Below are 21,820 nucleotides of genomic sequence, written 5' to 3' on the forward strand. Positions count from 1 at the left end.
TAATAATTGCAAGGAATTGTTGTTGTTGTTCATTTACGTCGCACTAGAGCTGCACAATGGGCTATTGGCGACGGTCTGGAAAACATCCCGGAGAATGATCCGAAGACATGCCATCGCAATTTTGATCCTCTGAGAGGGGATGGCACCCCTGCTTCGGTAGACTGACGACCTGCACGCGAAGTCGAGCACTTTACGGTAAAACAGTTTAACAAGGACCCACACCGCACACCTTCGGTCCCCACGCAGGCTGATCCAAGTGGTCACCCACCCTCACACTGACCGTAGCCAGTGATGCTTGACTTCGATAATCTGCTGGGAACCGTGTCTTAACGATCAGTCCACTGCGGGACATATTTGCAAGGAATTAGTGGTTTTAATTGCCTGCAACAATGTTGTTAAATGCACTGTTAAAAATTTCTCAGAAAAAATTGTTATGTAACAATTTATTTAATTGTTATTTTACCATATTCAAATAAAGCAGTCAAATAATCATAAATAGATGGTATCCCAGCAAAAACATAAGTTCTGGCCATCTTCGAAATTACTGACGGTACTGATTGAAAAGTGAAGGTGCAAATTACTGTCAGCTGGGTTGATTGCTGGGCCACCCTATGAACTTTTGCCAACATTGTAGGAAGTGTTGGGCCTGTACATTACAAACAGCCGCATCCCGTCAGTCTGTATCTACCCAATGGGCCACCAAGTTAAAGTTGTCTGCTGCCGCCAGTGAAGCGGTCGAACGAGTAACTGTAACTGTGAATTTATTGTTTAGAAAAAGAAGCACGTTGGATTCTTATAATTTTCAAAAAAGGTAAGGTTTTATTTTTTTCTATTACATTGAAGTTATTATTTTAATCATTTTTGATTTACTATTGTTCAAATATGTTTACGACGTGCAGATTTCGGTTTACAAAGAACCGCGTTTGAAGTACTGTTTTGGCGCTATGTTTTAGATTGGCAATCATCTTTATTCAATTAATACATCATAATTAACACCTTTCTAAGATAGAATAATAAAAAATATTAAATTCAATTCAATGAAAATGTACAGACAAATGTTTTATCAACACCAAGATCGCCGCCAAATTTTTAGCGACAATCGAGCAGTAGCACGCCAAGAACAAATATAAATTCTGTTGTATGATGACTCTTTAAGTGCAATTCATAATATGTTGTAGCATATGATATAAATCAGGTTTATCTAAGTATATTATGAAAATAGGTTTGTATAATAATCAAGAATTTTCATTAAAACTTATTTCTTTATGTTAAATAATATTTAGATTTTAGTTAACTAATTGCTGTTAGTAATATTAAAAATTGTTTCTGTTATATGTATTTCATTTTAATGAAATTTTTGAGCTAAATTCAAGTGTAAAAATAGGTAAAGGTTTAATAATTTATACTAAATAGTTTAAATTAAGATGAAAAATTTATTTGTACATGTTAATATAAATAATTGCGAAGAATCGTGCTGTGAATTCTTAAACAACCTAAAAAAAATATAGATTATGGAAAGTTTTTTAGCACGCAGTTGCTCATACTTAATTGTATATTGGCTAACCCCACTTATACAAAAAAAAATATTACAAAATAATTTATATTTTGAAATCAATGTTAAGTTACTTCATAATTTTTGTTAAGAGTTAAGTGAATAATGTTTTTATTGTGAATTTCAAGTTAATATTCATATAAAATAATGCCCGATTTTTATAGGGATTACAAAAATATATAAAAGTTCAATACAATATGAAAACAAAATTCATACTCAATAAAAATAACAAACAACTCTTTTTCTATTAGTTTTAAAAATGTTAGAAAACCTGTTAGCGCTCTCCATGAATTTCTATAGGTTTTCTTATTGCCGAACTTAGAAAATTTTGTTGTTTTATTGTTGACAATTCTGTTAAGAAAATTTCCTGACCTACAAGTTATTTTTCTCATTCTAATTTCTGAAAAATATTATTCTAATTTTCATTCAAACGTTTTGAGTGCCCGTTGTGTAATGCTTTTTAAATTTTTGCTGAAAGTTAAGCGAAATTTTTTTTACTGTATATCTCAAGTTAATATTCACATGAAAGTAAGACCTTTTTTTTTCTTTTACCTCTTTAAATGTTAGAAAACCTGTGCCAGTCCTCCATGAATTTCTGTAAGTTTTATTACTTAATGTATTTATTATTTATTGAATTATCTCGCTTTCATGTTTGTAACAATGGTAACTTGCAATTGAAATTTTTACTATTTTCCAACTGGGTGAAGTACTGCACCTCTGTTCTCATCAACTTCACTTTCCAAGTAGCTGAAGTGCTCCAAATTCAACTCTTATTCCATTGACAACTTACATCTTATCACTTAAAGGAATTTTTTTTTTCTTAAACTAAATATCAAATCCTTATATTGAGCTTTGTATGGAAGTGCTAGACTAATATAATTATTAATAATAGTTTATTAGACACAATATGCTTTAATATTAGATTCCATTGAACACTAATTTAAACGTAAATTTACGAGTAGTTTGAAACACGGCTTAACGAAAAAATCTAGCCGCTTTTTTTTATTGATAATTTTCTTATTTTATTTTCATAATCTGTTTTGGCTTGAGCAAGATAGTTGTTGTTTGCCTGTCTGTCTGACCACAGCAAAGTGAGGGTTTAAACGCACATATTTTAAATTATTGTACTAGGGGGCGAACCATATGGAAACGACAAAAATTTGATTATAATCAATTTGAAAAGTTTTTTTCAAAATAAATTAAATTTCAAAAATGACTTTTATGTGAAACTGTTCTATTTTACATAAATTAAATTGAGAAAAGCAACTATTACCAACCAATTCCCCTGATACAAATTTTTAAATTTATTAATAATTAAAATGATTTATCAATTAACTTTTTTTTTTTCATCATCTGCAGAATCTTTGATGTGCATAAATAATTTAATATTATTTTGAGAAGTAATATTTTAATTATTATTATTTGAATTATGATTTTAAAGAAGGATTAAGGACATTTTAATGTATTAAGCGAATTCATTTATAAAGTACAGTGAATTCTCACTTATGCACCAGTCTTTGGGACCAAGAGAAAAAGCGTATAAGATTTAAAAAACAGTAAGTTCATGCAAATAAGAAAAGCTTCAGATTCAGCAAAAGCTAAATTTACAATAATTTTTTGCCGAGAATCTATTAGTGGGAATAAAAAAATAAATTTCAATTAACTCTTAGGAAGATTTTCAATGCTAACCTTATATTTTGTGTTTTTTTTTTATTGTTGACAATTCTGTTAATAAAATTTCCTGGTCGAAAAGTTATTTTTCTCATTCTAAATTTCCTGGCCTACAAGTTATTTTTCTCATTCTAATTTCTAAAAAATATTTTAATTTTTATTTAATCTTTCTGGGTGTCCATTGGGTAATACTTTTTAAATTTCTGCTAAGAGTTTACCGTAAAATATTTTTACTGTATACAAGGTAATATTTACATAAAAATATGACCTTTTTTTTCCTTTTAGCTTTTCAACCTGTGCCAGTCCACCATGAATTTCAGTAAGTTTTTTAACTTTTATCATATGCAGAATCTTGGATGTACATAATTAATTTAATATTAGGTACTTTGAGAAATAGTATTTTAATTATTATTACTTGAATTATGATTTTAAAGAAGAATTAGGGACATTTTAATGTATAAAGCAAATTTATTTATAAAGTGCAGTGAATTCTCCCTTATGCATCAGTTTTTGGGACCAAGAGAAAAAGTGTATAAGATTTTAAAAACAGTAAGTTCATGCACATAAGAAAAGCTTCAGATTCAGCGAAAGCTAAATTTACAATAATTTTTTGTGGAGAATCTTTAAGTGGAAATAAAAAAATAAATTTCAATTAACTCTTTGGAAGATTTTAAACGCTGGCCTTATATTTTGTGATCCTAGAGGTGAACTTAGAAAATTTTGTTGTTTTATTGATGACGATTCTGTTAATAAAATTTCGTAGCCTGCAAGTTATTTTTCTCATTCAAATTTCTAAAAAATATTATTCTAATTTTTACTTAATCTTTCTGGGTGTCCGTTGTATAATGTTTTTTAAATTTCTGCTAAAAGTTTACTGAAAAAATTTTTTACTGTATATCTCAAGTTAATATTTACATAAAAATAAGACCCTTTTTTTTCCCTTTTAGCTCTTCAAATGTTGGTAAACCTGTGCCAGTCCACCATGAATTTCTGTAAGTTTTATTACTTTTATCTGCAGAATCTTTGATGTGCATAAATAATTTATTATTTTGAGAAGTATTATTTTAATTATTATTATTTGAATTATGGTTTTAAAGAAGGATTAGGGACATTTTAATGTATTAAGCGAATTCATTTATAAAATACAGTGAATTCTCATTATGCTTCAGTCTTTGGGACCAAGAGAAAAAGTCCATAAGATTTTAAAAACAGTAAGTTCATACAAATAAGAAAAGCTAGATAGAAAAGTTTCAATAGCTGAATAAAACTACAAATAGTCGTGAATAGCGGCTAAACCTTCTAATTGTTTTTAATGATTTCGAGTAATGTTTTTGTCATCTCTGTTTTCGCGTAAACTGAGTAATAGTAATCGCTATAGCTTTACATTCCTTGACCAAAAACTAACGTTTTAATTGGTGGTGGGAAAGACACTGCTAGATAAATTTTGAAAGCATATGGGTGGTATATATGGTGGTTTCAATGTGGGTGGTGTGATAGATAAGACACCTTATTCAAATTCATATAAAAAAAATGTCTTCCTAGAAACAATAAAGGTGGAAAAAAATCCCATAGGGAAGAAAAATGAACTGTATTACTAGATCCAGTAACTTATTTCCTTTTATCTGTAACGAAGATTGTTTATTTGCTTTAAACTGAAAACTTTTTCTAAAAAATGGGATTATTTTTTTCTATTTAAACAAAATATAAAATCAAAATTTTAGACTTTTAAAAAAAAATTGTGTGCTGAATTGAAATATTTATTTTCTGAATGATGCATAAAGAATTATAATTATTATTATTTTCCTATATAATGATCAAGGGCCTTTGAAAACCTTTGTATATATGCAAAAGGCACATAAAAGAGGTGGCGCAGAAGTGATTGGTCACTGTATGTAGTTTTATATTTTAATAATGGTTATTAATTTTCATTTTAATCGTTCACTTCCCTATTCAATGAAAAAAAGTGTTATATTTATAAATTTTATTGATGTATATAAAATATTTTTTTAAAAATTTTATTAAGTACAGTAAGATTTTGATTGTGAAAACACAATCATATTTAAAAACCTACCTTGTTAACATAGCTTAAAAACGTGTAGGTTAAAGAGAAAAAAAAAAGTAACGACAAAGTACTGATTTGAAGCATCTTGAAACTAACCTGTACAATATTGAATGCCTTCTAAGATATTATTTGGTAGAAAAAATTTTTGCGATAAGAACAATTTTTTAGTCCAAGCAAATAAAATGCCCCGTAAAAGTTAAAAAATTCTTAATAAAATGTGTAAGTAAATTTAATTTATGGTAACTAAGAAATAATGTTAATAACACCTACATTTCACTTATTTATCTATTCTTCAATAGTACAAAATATTTTTATTTGGCAAAAATATATACACCTACCTTTTTAAAAACAAAAAAGTTTTCTTGAAACAGAAGTTTAAAATGTAAACACATTAGGAATCTCTAAACTAACATTTAAGTGCGACAGAAGCAAAAAGATTATAGAAATCTTACGATTTTATGAGTTAAACGAGATGAAAAACATCAGAACCAGTTTAATTGCATATTGAAATGTTGAAGTTTTTAAAGATTCTTTTTTAACTTTCCGCCCTATAAACGGGTTGTGGTTGTGTGACGTGGGCGACCCTGCTTCACCACAGGTGCCCACTGGGTAACGAGAAGAAAGTAGTAGTTCTGGCATTCCTGTGGCCAATGGGACAACCCCCCAATGCCTGCAATTTAAAAAAAAAAGGGAAAAAAGTCTATAATAAGGAAACGCCCATTGTAACGCTCCTGTCCTTGGGCAATCAAACAGGTTTAAATGTTTTCAGTCTAATTTTTCTCTGAATTATTCATTAGATTTAAATAAGTTTTGTTTCTTTTTATTTGTGGCCCATAATGTGTGTATCCTATTACAGAGTTTATTTGCTAGAATTCGAAAAGTATATGTTGAAAGTGGTTAATGTGCAACTCCTGCTATTCTAATCTACAGAAAATGACAACTAATTTTTCTGTATCAAATAAAAATGCAGTGTACCTCCTCGAGAAGGGCCAACCGTCCTCACTGCCCTTTGACGACACTGTCTGATAATATTCCTTTTAAAAAATTTAATGTGTAAATGATGATTATACACTTTTAAAATTATTCGTGTTAATAAGTTTGATTCAGATACCATTACAAATATTTACTTTGTTAATTCTCAACTGGTTAAATTTTTAAAAGATTTTTTTAGTATCAATAAGTTTATTAAAAGATTTTTTAAAAAAATTTGAAATGAATATTTTTTTTAAAAATATGTACCTTTCAATATTTATTTTTAATTAATCGTTTATTAGTTAATAGTTTAAATTATGGAAAAAGCCTTCAAGTTTAACAATATTTTTTTCTATTGCACAATGATTTTCTATTAGCATGTTTTTTTTCTTTGTAAGCTACAAATTTTTCTCATTTTGATAATGGGTGAGAACTACTTTTTGAAATATACATGTAAAATAGTAGGTATAGGATGGTAATTTCAGTTGTTAAGAATCGAATTCAGCTGTTACATAATAGTACACATTTTGTTAACTATTTACGGTGTTAATTAAAAGCCCTTTAAAAACTCGGTGTACCTTTTTTTTTTTAGGAAGCACCTTTCCCTTTTTTATTCCTAGGCATAGTAATGGAGTATTTAACAAATATTTTTTGTTAAAAGAAGGAACTAAATTAATAAAAAAATTTGAAGAAAAGAAATTTCATCAGAGATGTAAACAATGTTATTAATATTTATGTAAACTTTTCATTTTTTGTCTTACATCTATACCAGTTATATAAAGACATTACGGAAATCGTGACATTGGTCAAATCTGTCGTTATTCTTATCTAGTTCTTGTGTTTTTTATATGAGGAAAACATTAATTTCACAAAGCATCACCATTAAAGTAATTTAAGAATTTATTGATTTATAAAGTTATTACAGAATTGTAAAATTATCTGCCTTTTTAACTAGCAAATTTTGAGCAACCTTTTTTCATATGGTTTCAATTCTGGTTTCAATTCAATACATATTATTGTTTTGATGCCTATTTTAATATGAAAAATGTTGTAAATTTTGAAATTTTTTTTGTCAAGGGTATACAATTAAAAATTTAATCATAAAAGTAAAGCGAAAAAGAAATACTATTGATACATTCGTGCATGTAAGTAATATATATTTAAAAGTAATTTTTCTTCTATACCTTTCCTTGAAACAATAATTTACATTAGAATATCATAATTGTTTTAAATATTAAATGCAATAAAATTGAGCACCATAAAATTAATGAAGAAAAAACTGCATGTTTTTTAAAATTAAATATTTTCTGAGAAAAGGTGAGCACAAAATTAAACACCCTGAATAACTTTTCATTTAACAGTTAGATTTTCATGTACTAGTTGTCAATCTTAATGGGTTCGTGGGTCAATATTCAATAATTTCATTCAGAAAGGAATTTTATGTTCAAAATCTTTCTAAATTATAAGACAGGTGTATGTTTTGCATGGTGTTACTAATTTGAAGACTAATTTGATGAGTCAAAATTTATCAATGAAATGATAAAAGCAAAAACTTTTCGATAGAAATTTTAGTTTTAAAAGCTCATTTTCACAAAAATACTTATGTTTTTAAAATATACGATTTGCATAATTTTTATTTTATTATCCTCTCTTTCAGGAGAACTCTTCTGTGCTATTCCAAGTGATTCTATGTAGACAAAGATATGATTTCTCTGTTGTTTTTATTATTTTTAAAATTAAATTGAAATTTGTGTAATATTTGTATTGATTAAGATTATGTCTTTGTATTTATATGTCTTTGTATAATAAAATGTTTGCAAGAGACAATGTTGATTATTCATTTAACTAATTTCAGGGTACATTCAATTCATTACATGACTATCTACATTAGTACATTTTTGTCCAATACACCTATTTTTTGTTAAATTTGCTGCAAGACTAAATATAATCAGTAAAACATGAATTCATGATCAGTATCACACTAAATGATCATCTCTGGACAGCCTCTTAATATTATCGGCTGTAGGTTGTATTTATTTTTGTATAGGGTACAATAGTATCACTAGATTCCTTAAGAACACAGCTTTTATTTTAAAACATATATATACTGACTACAAGCTATTATAGACATATATATTGACTTCAAGTTAAAACTTGAAAAATTACTTGTGAGATACAGAATTTTCATATTTCTGGACAGCAGTTTTATTATTCTGCTTTTAAGTAGAATATCACTGTAAAGAAAAGATTATTACATATGTTTACCTAGTTTAAAAATGTATTGATAAGTGGAAGCATAGATTGTGCACAGCAAATCTTTAGGACTAAGGGGTTGAACTGTGTAAAAAATATTCTTTGCATAAAACAATTTAAATGAAAAAATTAACCTAGAAATATTTTCTTAGTTCATATATTAATAATTTATTCAGAAATGTATTAGATAGCTAGATATTTATTTAGCTAATTGAATTAAATAAAAATTAGGTTTTGTGGGTTTTAATTACTCCTGTAACTAGGTCAATGACCTCTCGTAAACCTCTATAAACTAAAGGGATGCTGCTGGGTGTATATAAATTGCTGGCCCTCAATTATTGATTCATTGATTACCCTCTACTGGAAAATGTCGGGCAATCACTCACCCAGCGCGTTTTAGACAGTAACTGCTGGGTTAGGTACTACCGGCCATCGATAGGCCGGTATTGTTGGCTCGACAGAAGGCCAGCCATTCACTTTAGTACAGTTGAAAGTGACTTTTGCCGGCACAGACCCGTCGCTTTAGCTGGTGGCAAACAGCAGTTTTGTGGAGCTGGACCTACAGATTTGTTTTTGCTGGGTATTCAAACTATTAACTGTGAGAAAAATCGTTTATTAACTGCCTTCACCTAATACGGTTAAACAACAAGAATTTTAACGCACCAACTTGACTCACCTAATGAAGCCACTTACTTCCTTGTAAGTGGATGCGTTACCGTTAAAGTATATAATGCAGTTATTTCATAGAATATCTAGTTATTTCAAGAAATAACTGATCGTGTCCGTTAAAGTGTGTAATATGTTATTAATTTGTCACTTTAACTAGTTATTCTATGAAATAACTAGGTATTTTATAAATTAACTAATGAGAGACAGTTAAAGTGCAAAATAAACAATTGATCTAAAATGAAATAACTAGGTATTCTATAAATAAACTAATGATAGACAATTATAATGAAAAAGAAGCAATTTATCTAATTTATGCAGCGTATAAATGGTATTTATGGAAACGTACCATAAAATCATTTGTTACAACAAGGATTACTAAAATGACACTTGGAATTACAAAGAACATTATTTCAAAAACAGAAACATTTTTTGTTGAATAGTTCATAAATGCAGTAGGGGTGGAAGGTAAATGTATTTGTTGTGCGAGATATATGATTATGATATAGATTATTTTACACTTTAACGGGCTGCAGATCGTTATTCTATGAAATAACTAGTTAAACCGTGAAATACAAGAGAGTTTTACACTTTAACAGACACGATCAGTTATTTCATGGAATAACTAGGTATTCTATAAAATAACGGATTTCATACTTTAACGGTAACAGATATATTATAGCAGAGAGTAATCTCGTGATAGACAGAACGGGTGTACGAATCCCAGCGTTGACATCACAATATTTCATCAGCATGAAAAATTTCAAGTGGCTTGCACTCCGAAATTTGTGATCCTGGACAGTTAGAATACGATAATCAAAGAAGGCAGCACTATAAAGCTGCTGAACTATCTATGTTCATTAAAAATTCTGTTTTTGCAGTTTTAAAACCATGCTAATTGTCAATGGTTAAAAAAGCGTATAGTTTCATATTTATGGTTTTTTAACCTTACTAGTTGTAAACGGTTTCAAAACCGTTAAGTTACAATAAATGTTGCTTACCGTAAACTTTACTCTTAATTGGATGGACATTCTGCTGTCAGCTATTTCACTATTATTTGGGAATGAAAATTCAAATAGTATGTTAATTTCATAGAAAACAGTAGAGTCCAACTCAGACAGAAAAATGATTCTATTTACTCTATGGCTAGCAGTATAAACTTCAATTTCCTTGTAGTTTTGCTTCTTTGTTAACTTTGAAAAAGTATAAAATATTCTTACGATCTTAGAATTTAAAATGTGTGCTTTACTAAATTTTTTTTATAAAAATACCTGCAGAAAATCTGTTGGTATTATATCAATTTTTAAAAGCTTTCGATTATTTAAAATTTTCAATTTGTCGATGATTAAGAATAGACTCTGCTAATAAAACAAGAAGATTTTTTTATTTATTTCAAAAAGCTTTCCCTATTATCTACAACAAAAAAACAAGGAAGCAAACAGTTCTCCCAAGTAAAGCCTGGTGATCAGCCGTATTGCGCAAAACATCTTAAAATGAAGTCTTCAAAATGGCTAAAATAAATTTCTTTTAAAATCTGCAGTTATTTTAGAAAATCTCTAAAATATTTATAAAATTTGAATTTGGATGATCGGGATTCGATTCACCGCGCGTGTCTGATAGCATTCAATTTTCTTTGAACGTACCTTTCTGCCACTTTAATGTGATGTCCCTCGGCGGTTGAGGATCATTGCTGCGAAGATCGGAATACCAAGGATGAGTTCCATACCATAACTAAATAACACATTAGATGTTAATAACCAAAACTGTTGTGTGTAGATGTTAATAACAAGTGTAGCAATCTCTCTCTCTCTCTCTTGTAGTGAAGACCGTAGAAGGAGAGTACCTGAAGCTGAAGAGGACCAGCAGACTGAGCATGGGAGCATACCTGTGCATTGCCACTAATGGCGTACTGCCCTCCGTCAGCAAGAGGATCATGCTCAACGTCCTCTGTAAGGATTTCTTTTCTTTATCATACCGTAAACCGGGGCGAGTCTACCCATTTTTTCAGTTTGTCAACTTTCAAGTGGTCAAACTTTTGTAAATATTAAAGAAAAAAGGCTTTCAATAGGTGTTTCGGAATGACTATTTATCCCTCTTTAAAGCTGTGAAATCGATTTTAGAAAATATTAACAGTTACGCTGTTACTGTATATTTTTATAGAATTGCTGACAAATCTCTCATATGGGGCGAGTCTACCCATTCTACTAAAATGAATGTTAACATTGTAAATAATCAAATTTTACTATTAAATTGTTATTTTAGTTACTATATTGGATATTTATGAAGTAAAATTCACAACTTTATAATATATTCCATCTTTTTATTCATAAAATAACACAAATTGAGTATTGGATCGATTACCACATTTTGATCACAGTTTTGTTTTTATAATCATTAACATTATAAAATAACATTTTTTTCTGATTATTGTTGATAAAAATAAATTAAAATTAATATAAATTTACAATTAAATAATTAATAAATAATAATAATTAAAGATTATTAACAAAATCGAAATTCAAACATTGGGAATCATGAAAAATCCTTTTCCCATTCTTTTGGAGGTAATAATAATTTATAAATAATAATTTATTTAACTTGTATTAAATAAAAAAAGTTAATTTTGTAATATAAAAATTGAAAAAATAGGTAAAATAAACATATTTTATATTTACATTTATATTTAACCTATAAATTTTCTTATTATAATGATAAATTTATCAATGCAGAATTAAAATAATATACTCAAATTTATTTAAAATGACTTAATTTTAATAAAAACAAAGTTCTAAATTATATTATTATGCTTTATTAAAACTAAATACGAATGGGTACACTCGCCCCGCGAATTCTGGCTTTTTGTTTACAACTGCAAAACTTACATTCTTTTTGTTTTTTTTTTTTTTTCATATAAAATTAATGTAATCTTAGTCTTAGATGAGTTTATCACTTAACCAAAGTGAAAATAGTAATAATAATAATATACTTACGGAGCACCAACTAAAAGTTTGCTGATTTTCAATACAAATCTCTCAAAAGACGTTTGAACAAGCCGGTTAAAAAGACACCAAATAAATAAAAACGGATCAAACTACTACAGCGCCATCTTCCTTAGAGTTTGAACTAAGTCCTCCGTCGATAAAAAAATTTTATTTGCAATTTAAAATAGTGAAAATTAAATAAAACTAAAATGGGTAGACTCGCCCCGGTTTACGGTAGTTCTTTATTTTGTCCTTTAAAAGATTCGTGGTGAATTGTTTTTTTCTTTTTTTTTTTTTTTGCAATCCTGATTGTTAACTTTGTTACGTGATTGCAAAACTTGAAAAGTTGTTGACAGATGTAACCGAGGTGTGCTTGAAAAACTATTTATTCTATGAATAAGCCGTCACAGACCTCAACTATATTGCAGAGAGAAAGCAATCCACACCACAACAGGAAAAAGAGAAGTTCCAAAACAACACTAACGATTTCAATAATTCAATTATATTTCATAATACTTAAAATCATTAATTTTGTTAGATATTATGAGGGAATATATAATTAAAACTCTATACGGGTTGGCACAAAAAGGTTCGGGAAGATCAAGTACGTGCTGATTCATGTCTCGATAAATGACAAGATTTTCATCTGCCATTCTTCACAGATATATTAGAGAGCTTGGTTCTTTTTGGGGAGGATTCACATTCGAGTGTTCCAAAAGGGAGATTGGACCAGTGGTCGGAAAAGCTACATTTTCCAAACTACAACTACTTTCCTTTTTTTAATGCAGCGACTACAAACTACTTTCTTCGAAATGTAGTCACGACTTTAGAAAACAAACTGGAGGACTTAATTTTCACCAATATTCAAAATGGTTTTGAACAAAAAATTGGCTTGGTTGAATATGAGGAGATATTAAGTAGTTTTAATTCATGTTTACATGAATAGTTTTTTTTTTTCAATTCGAAAGCACTTTCTTACGAATTTGTACTTCTAACTTTTAAACTAAATGCTTTTCTCGACAGGGATTTAAGAAATGCTAAGAAATTTATAATGTTTTTTAGCATTACTCAGTTATTATTGAATTCGAGTTTGATAAGAGTAAATATAAGAATCAAATAATCTAAAACATGCTTAAGGGTGAAACTTGCGAGTGGTTTTTAGCGGAAAGCAAATAGAAGAAAGGCAGAAATATTGGCTGCTTTTTCTTCAGAGCACTCGCAAGCAATTACCGATTAATATTCCAAAAATGAATTTTTTTACTTATTTGATTAATTATATGTTTATTGTTGACTCCTACTGTGAATCGTTTTATCAAATTCAATTTTTTACAAGAATTCTAAATATATTTTTAGAAAATTGCTATCATGAAAATTTCATGTTATTCGTAAATAAATAAATTTTTATTGATGTTTTTTGATACCTGTATTATTTTTCATACCACACGTTATATAATGAACTTCCCGAACTAGAATGTTTATATATTTTCTGCTTTTACTTCCTCAAAACACGTTTTGTTAAATGTGTGTTCAACATTCCAGTTGCTCCAATGATACTGATTCCCAGCCAGCTGATTGGTGCAAATATAGGTGAGGACGTCACTCTGGTGTGCAACCTGGAATCCCACCCGAGGTCTGTGACTTATTGGGTGATCAGTGGTGGAATAGTCATCATCACCAATAACAAATACCGCGTGATGACAGAACCATCTGACTCACCTGCATCCTACAAAGTGAAACTGAAGCTCCTCATCAGGGATCTTAGACCCCAAGATTTTGGATCCTACACCTGTGTGGCCAAGAACTCTCTGGGGGAAACAGAGGGTGCCATTTCACTCTATGGTATGCTGCCCAGATACCAAAATAAGGTTTATTTTAACTCAGCAGAAACCTTTTAATCCCAGAAAGCATGTAACCTTGCATCTGAATTTTTCTTTTATTAACACGAAAATGTTTGTACTAAAAATCTTTTCTCAATAACGCAAAAATATTGCAGTTTCAAAGCTTTCATTCTAAAATGATTAAAAATTATTTTTAAAGCTTTTTTAAAAAGTATAACTCACTTAGGTTCATAATAGGATATAGGATCAAATTGCTTTGTTCATCAAAATTTCAAGACAAGGTGGATTTTAGGTGAGCATACAAGACTCGGAGAAAAAAAAACTTATAATTGCCGAGATTTAAGATTATTTTCACCTTGGGACTAGCTTTATTCAATGATTTTTATCATGCTTAAAAACTCTAAGTCCACCTCGATGTAAGGTTTTTATATAGAAGGTTGTTTTCCAAGGTTTCGGATTAGGGTAATGTACGTAAAATAGATCAGATTGTCTCAGATCTCGTTTAAAGGTGGATTACATGTAAGCAGCATAACAAACCTTTTTAGGTTTACATAAAAAGGTTTTTGCTGGGTGAAAATAAACCGTATTTCGCTATATGGGAATTTAAACCTAAAAAGGTTTGTAATACGGTTAAGGTTTAAGCCTGTTAACCTTAAAACGAGATCCGTGACCATCTGCTCTATTCCTCGCACATTACCCTAATCCAAAACCTTGGAAAACAACCTTCTATATAAAAACCTTACATCGAGGTTGTCTTAAGATGTTCAAGCGTGAAAAAAATCCTTTAATAAAAACTAGTCTCAAGGTGTAAAATAATCTTATATCTGGGTAATTATAAGATTTCTATTCGCAAAGTCTTGTATGCTCAGATAAAATCCACCTTGTCGTGAAATTTTAATGGAAAAATGCAATTTGATCCTATCGCTAGTGTGACGTCAGCTAATACGTCATTATGTATCCATAGTGACAATACTTTTTAATAAAGCTTTGAAAAATAATTTTTAATCCTCTTAGGATGAAAGCTTTGAAACTGCAATAATTTAGCTTTATTTTGAATAAAAGGTTTTTAGTACAAGCATTTTCTTGAGAATAAAAAAAAAATTTCCGATACAAAGGTTGCTGCAAGGTTACATGCTTTCTGTGTGTGATGTGTAGTACGTGTAAATTGTATAAAAGGAAGATTACGTTTCTATTTTGTGTGAGTAACAAGAACTGAAATATCAAAAGGAATGTCCAGCCATAAACACGAACGATTAAAAGCGTAAGTTTTACAAAATTCTGAATGAGTTTTTTTCCGTATAGATGTTACCGGCAAAGTTTGAAATTCGCTATTCTATAGAATGCCTAGGCATTGTATATAATGCCTAAAACTAGTCATCAATGTATGAAACGATTTATATTTCACACATTTCCTAGGCATTCTATAGAATACCAAATGAGAAACTGACGAAGTATGCAACACATCTCCGATTCGTCAAAATGTCGTTAAAAAATGTCAAATTCAAAATGTTATTCAAGCCTGCCATGTTGCAGCAAGTATGTTAATTTCTCCTTTTTTATATGAAAATTTTGCTTCCCTTAAAAAGAAAGGCATAAATTATGTTTTGTACAATTTCATTTTTCTTTACGCATTTTGAATAAATTTTTTAATGGCACTTTTAAAATGCACATCATTTACATAAAATACATTACATTTTGCATACTTTGTACCTCAATAACATTTGTCATTCCATAGAATGCCTAGATATTATATACAATGCCTAGGGAAAGTATGTAATACTTCTCTTAGTTCATATCTTGCCTAAAAACATCTGGCATAATATACAATGCCTAAGCATTCTATAGAATGCGTTTTTGGAGTTTCATACTTTGCGTATCATACTTTGGCGTATTTAATCGGCGTTTCATACTTTGCCGTATTATAGACAACAAAAAGTTGAAACAAGCTCAGATATAAGTTTGGTAAAAAATGAAAGGTTAAAAGGGATCAATTTGCATAAACTGACAGACTGGATCCTCTTCGAGAAGCGAGCTTGAATCAAAGAATATAGAGAAATCAAGCAAAGAACATCCCCTCTATATTCTTTGCTTGACTTACGGTTTAGAAGGTCCGAGAGCATAGAAACAGGGGTGGGACTTCGTAGTTTATGATGTTGAAATTTTAACCTCATAGTTTAATGATTAAAAAGAGAATTTAATAATGCTAAAAACTTTCATATATGAAATTCATCCTCTTTTGTCTTTGCTATTTTGGAGATAATCTAAAATTGCCAGTCGTTATAATTAATCTCATTAAATTCATCCAATAAATTTATTTCAGAGTTTTTTTGGTTCCCAGATATGTAGGAATAGTTATTTTGCTAGTTTCCCTATTCTGCTAGTTTCCCCCTTCTATTCCCTCACTGCTGTTAATGTGACAACAGCACATTACTGATAAAAATTTTAAAAATTTTAAAATCTTTTGAATTGGTATCATGTTATTTGTAAATGATATTCAAAAGATTAAAATAAAAATGAAGCGGTAAGTCCTAAAACCAGTCACCTCCCTTTTTTTTCTTGCATTTTTAAGTTTAGTACAATACAAAAAGTCAAAAGCTAAGAGTAAATACTTTTAGCTAGGATATAAAATCCTTAGGTCCTCTCACCTGGTATGGTATATTTAATGCAGCGAAATCTCAATTTAATTCCAAACTGTAACATATCCTGAAAGTGACCGTTTCTCAAACTAAATTGGAAAATAAAGTCATCTCCAAGTTCTAATTACTTTTTAAATTAAAAATATTAAGTCCCCTGGCCTGTTCATACTAACAAAATAGGTGAAAAAGATCCAGTCAAGAAACCATATTGGGTCAAAGCTCTTCTTTTGACAACAAATGGAAGACCAAAAAATTTTTTAAAAAATTATGGTTCTCTTCTGTAGAATCAAATTTTTAAGTGATTGGGATAAAAAACTGCTAGTACACGTCAAAAAAAAATAGATTGCCTGGATAAATCTTCAACAGAATACCTTGGCCTTTGAAAAGGGAAAATGAAAAAAAATAGATATGTTTTAACTTTGATGCTCGTAGCAATCAGCTTCCTCACTCAAGTACATAGTATAGTACTACTCTGTACATAGTATAGTACTTCTCTGTACATAGTATAGTACTACTGCGTAGTACTCTGTCTCAACGATAAATGTACGCGATCTCTCTTAAATGTACCTGATAAAAAATATACCTATATGGATATCAGTTCTTATAGATAAGGATATTAGTTCTTATATTATTATTAGTATATAATTTCATGTATCTGTTTCTTTAATTTTGAAACGCAAGCTTAATGGGAAAAAAACTGAACGAAAATATAGAATTTTGTAAAAAAGAACGATGGGTTATTAATAAAAATTTCGAGTTTGGGACATTTGTGAAGTATTTTAAAAAAAAGTGCAATAAAATTAAAATTAACAATCTTTGTACTACTTCATTAAATTCTGAAAAAGCATAAAATAATTTATTTCAATGATATTTTCATATAAATTAAGTTATAGTAAGTAAAAAATCATGTCGGCAGAGCATCGCCAACAACAAACAGTCATTTAAATTCTTTATTTCTGATTGAAAAATTAATGGCTAAGCTCTGTGGGATATTTTTGTTTACATTTTTGAAACTTTTGTATTTTTCTAGAATCTTCAAATGTCGATCATAAAAATACTTCAAGTATCACTAACAACAAAATCACTCTCCATTAGTAGATGCTCACAAAAGTCCATCTTATACCGGATCAATTAATTCAATTATTAACTGCAACTTTGATCATTCGAAATGACAAAAAAAATGTACCATCTTTAAAAGAAGAAACAAAAGAACTGAAAGCCTTAATTTTTATTGCGTTAATGCATTGCAAAGACAGAGAAAAGAGCGGCATTTTCTTCATCTAATGAGGCTTCGATTCTTAAATTTCGGATTTCAATGATATCTTTCTCTTTTTTTACATAATAATTTTAAAGGTATTCGTGAAATAATCATGGAGAAAACAAAATAAATTGTCTTTACATAAATGAATGTATTAAGATTTTTCTTATCAAGCATGTTTTTTTTTTTTTTTACTCCTTGCTTTAATTCATTTTCCAATATTAATTTTTGAAAGTGTAATGATATGTTTTTTTTCTGTAAATATACGAATAATGACTAAAAACTGCAATTTGTTTTTCTTTCTAGAAAAAGCACAAAAGAAACCCATTAGAGTTTATTATTTTTGAAACAATGATAACTTAAATAAAATATAAAACGTAATAATATGAGTTATTATTTTTAATTTTCGGTAACAGAAGACGGTATAGAAAAATTACCTAAGCTTCAATTATTTAAATCTCATAATCCAATCTTGTAATTAAGTAAAAATGTTTTGTCACTACGATAAAAAAAAAATTTATTCAAAATCTTTTTTGATTTTAAATTAGATTAGATTTTGATTTCTTGTTATTCGAAGGCGATTTTTATATCCAAATAATAATTTAAATGTGATGCAAATTTTAAAGAATATACAGTGAAAAGGTTTTTGTTTAATTTGTGGTTGTTTTTTCTTTCAATGCTGTTCAGCCAAACCAAGTGAGGGAACAACGAACTCAGAAGAAGAGTATCAAGTGTATGACAAAAGTGAGTGATGACTGAAAACATTTTCAAGTGTTATTTAATTTTGTAAAGCGAAAAGTTTTTGGTTTTTTAGTTTTGACTAAATCAGTTGAAAAATCTTCTATAACCATATTTAATGTTTTACTGATTATACACTGTAAAAAAATCGGTAAATATTTAACCAGTATTTGGTGCAAAGTTTCTTATTATGCTAAAGTTTAGTTAAACGAAATATCATTTTATTTCAGTTACACTATAAATTGTGAAGTATGATCGAGAAATATTTCCATGGTGCAACTGACTGCACCAAAATTTGGTAAAAGGAGCAAAACTTTGACGGTGACTCTAAACTAAACGATATTTCTTTACGACGCCATGAATACCAATTTTTGGTGCAACGTGGCTCAGAAATTTTAACAGTGCACCACGAAAAATGAAATAAATGCATTGTTTCACAAGTTCAAGACATGAATTCGGTTGAAATTAGATTTGGAAAAAAAAATTAAAAAATGCTTATGAAACATTAAATCTTGTTTTGAAATATAATATTTAATTTCGAGATTGAAATTTATATCAAGAGAACAAAATTATTTGCAAAAGTGATCTATAATAAAGTTTATTCTATATCTATATATTTACAAAAATGTGTACAAAAATATGCGATTTTTCATACTTTGCAATAAGGTTTAAAGCTTTCAGAGGTTTGACGTTCCGACAGTAAATTATGAAAGAAAACTAGTATTATTTAACACCCTATACGAGAAAATCTGCCAATAAGTTTGTAACTTGTATCGATTATTTTAATTGTCATTTACAGCAATTACATAAAACTTCGAAATTCTTGCTTAAATATTTATAGAGATATGGACATTTTTATAAAAAACTAATTTTTTTGCTTCCCATTTTTTTGCCATAACTTTAAATATATTCTGGGAAATTAAGCAAAATTTTTGTACCAATTTAAAATTAAAGACAATAATTTTGTTTTAATATTTGAATTTTTAATTCTGTTTCAAAATTCACTTATAACTACGTATTTTAAGTAGTACTGTGTGTTTAAAATTATTACCATAATTTTGCAGTGAATCGTACTTGGCAACTAATGAAAGTAAATCTTAATTGAATATCTTAAAAACGTAAAAATTTCCCAGTAATTTTTATGAAGTTTTCGTAATTTTTAAAATAAAGCTCAATATGATCAGGGGCTTTCCTTAAAATTTTATTTTATTGTAATGTGGATGACGCTGCCTTGTAAGTCAAGACATCGAGAACAAAATAAATTTGTGGAAAATCCCCAATCAGTTTGGGCTACATTTCAAAAACTGCATAGAAAATTGCTCGAAATTTTCTACATTTTTATAAAAGTATGTTGAATTGTTACTGTTGCTTAAATTTCCCTTATTATTAAAAATAAAGTTCTTAAAGTAATAAACAGCCTATTTCTCTTTTTTTTAACATACCTAATAATAAAGGGAATCTATTTCATATTTCAAGCAAAAATTATTGAGATTATTAAGAAAGTATTTTAGAATTTTATCAATTGGTACATGGTAAAAGGATCTAAGTTTTATGTCCTTCATTATTAAATTTCTTAGTTCTATATATTCTTAAATATTTGATTTACTAGTAAATAATATGTTTATGATGTATATACACAAATTCAAAATATTTCTCTTCTTCGCAGTGACATTCATAATCAAATATATTTTCCCAAAACGTTTGGTATTATCATAGTTAAAAATAATTCTACCAAGAACTGAGAAACTTTAGAAGAACTTTTTGAAAGTTATTAACAAAATGTGCATTATTCAAATTTTTATTTTTATTTTGTGGAATTTTACTTATTTTAGCTATTACAAGTGAAGTGTAAATTAGTAAATGAAAAGTTAATAAGATCTTGAAGTTCCTGGCCAAATTATTAGACGTACTGTAAGATTCTATGTAAAATCTTAATTATCAGGTAGGATAATCTACAACTTTAATGTTTTTGAGTGGCTGAAACCGGTTTGCACTTATTTATGTTCATGTATTAATTGGTTAACATTGTAATGCAATGCGTTAAAAATAAATACAAATGGGACGTATATAAAAAATCTCCTCTATAAAAACTCATTACATTTATGTTTGAATATAAGAGCATTGCTTATAAACTCGTGCTAAACATGCAATTATTAAAACACGACGGTGAGTCTAATAACTTGATCTAACTATTATAATATACTAATATAATGCCTGATATAATAAATATTCGGTATTTATATAATATATCGTCTCATTTAACCAATTTATACACTAACGTAAACAAGTGCAAACCGGTTTCAGTCATGTAAAAACCATAAAGCTGTATAGTATCACCTGATAATTAAGATTTTACATAGAATCTTATAGTGCGTATAATAATTTGGCCAACGATTGTAGGTATTAGACTGCCCTGATAAATATAGGCTGATAAATATAAGCTAACAAATATAAGACTGTCCTGAACACTTCGATACTATATTTTGTGGACAGTTATCCCATCTGCAGTCAAAATTGTTATGGCATGTCTTCAGATCATCCTCAGGGATGTTTCCCATCACGCAAAGCAACTCTAGCGTTGCACTTCCACTTTGTACAGATCTCGGGCGACGCGAAAAGCAATAATGCGGTAAGATAAACTGAATCTGGTTATCATTTAATTAAAAGCAGATACAGTCTGATGAATTTCTACCTCTTACGTGGATCATCACATCAAATTTTTAAATCGAAAATAACGTTCAAATGCAAGCTGAGTATGATACCTCAAAACCTATACTTTTATACCTGTTACAGATGCATCCACTGTTGCCAATTTTACATAAATATACTGAAAATCTAATCATTTGCACACTGTTAAAATTTTCTTTCCAAAATTATGGTAAAATAACTGGCCAGCTGTCTGTCTATCAGATCAACCGTAAAGTTTACGGTAAAGAGCATTTTTTTCCTTTATGGTTTTGAAACCATTTACAACTAGCATTTTTCAAAAATGTAAAAAAAAAAAAAAAACTTATATTTAACTAGACATAGGAGACAAGGTTAAATAACAATTTATTGAATGATTATTTTACCATATTTAATCAAAACAGTCAAATAACCATAAATAAAATGGTTATCAAACTGTTAAGTTTGAGAAAAACTGTTTATTAACTGCTTTCACCTAATACGGTTAAACAACGAGAATTTTGTCACA

General features: G+C 28.7%; 1 protein-coding gene and 1 long non-coding RNA gene across 3 annotated transcripts in view; both read left to right on the forward strand.

The window, feature by feature from the left end:
* Positions 1–21,820, forward strand: part of LOC107453928 (neurotrimin) — a 98,996-nt gene that overhangs the window by 68,529 nt on the left and 8,647 nt on the right. Inside the window, exons 5-7 of the mRNA XM_043043863.3 lie at positions 10,997–11,125; positions 13,697–13,996; positions 18,577–18,633. Coding sequence (XP_042899797.1) covers positions 10,997–11,125; positions 13,697–13,996; positions 18,577–18,633 — 486 coding nt within the window. The remainder of the gene's footprint in view (positions 1–10,996; positions 11,126–13,696; positions 13,997–18,576; positions 18,634–21,820) is intronic.
* LOC147802165 (uncharacterized) lies at positions 508–8,084 on the forward strand. 2 transcript variants are annotated; one of them, XR_015429934.1, is made up of 5 exons: positions 508–811; positions 2,120–2,149; positions 3,509–3,542; positions 4,171–4,215; positions 7,915–8,084. It is a non-coding gene; the product is annotated as an uncharacterized LOC147802165 (long non-coding RNA). The 2 variants fall into 2 exon arrangements; XR_015429935.1 differs by lacking the exon at positions 2,120–2,149.

Source organism: Parasteatoda tepidariorum, chromosome 10 (genome assembly GCF_982258835.1).
Source record: "Parasteatoda tepidariorum strain Cologne lab strain chromosome 10, Ptep-v5.0, whole genome shotgun sequence".
In the NCBI taxonomy this organism is placed as follows: Eukaryota; Metazoa; Arthropoda; class Arachnida; order Araneae; family Theridiidae; genus Parasteatoda; species Parasteatoda tepidariorum.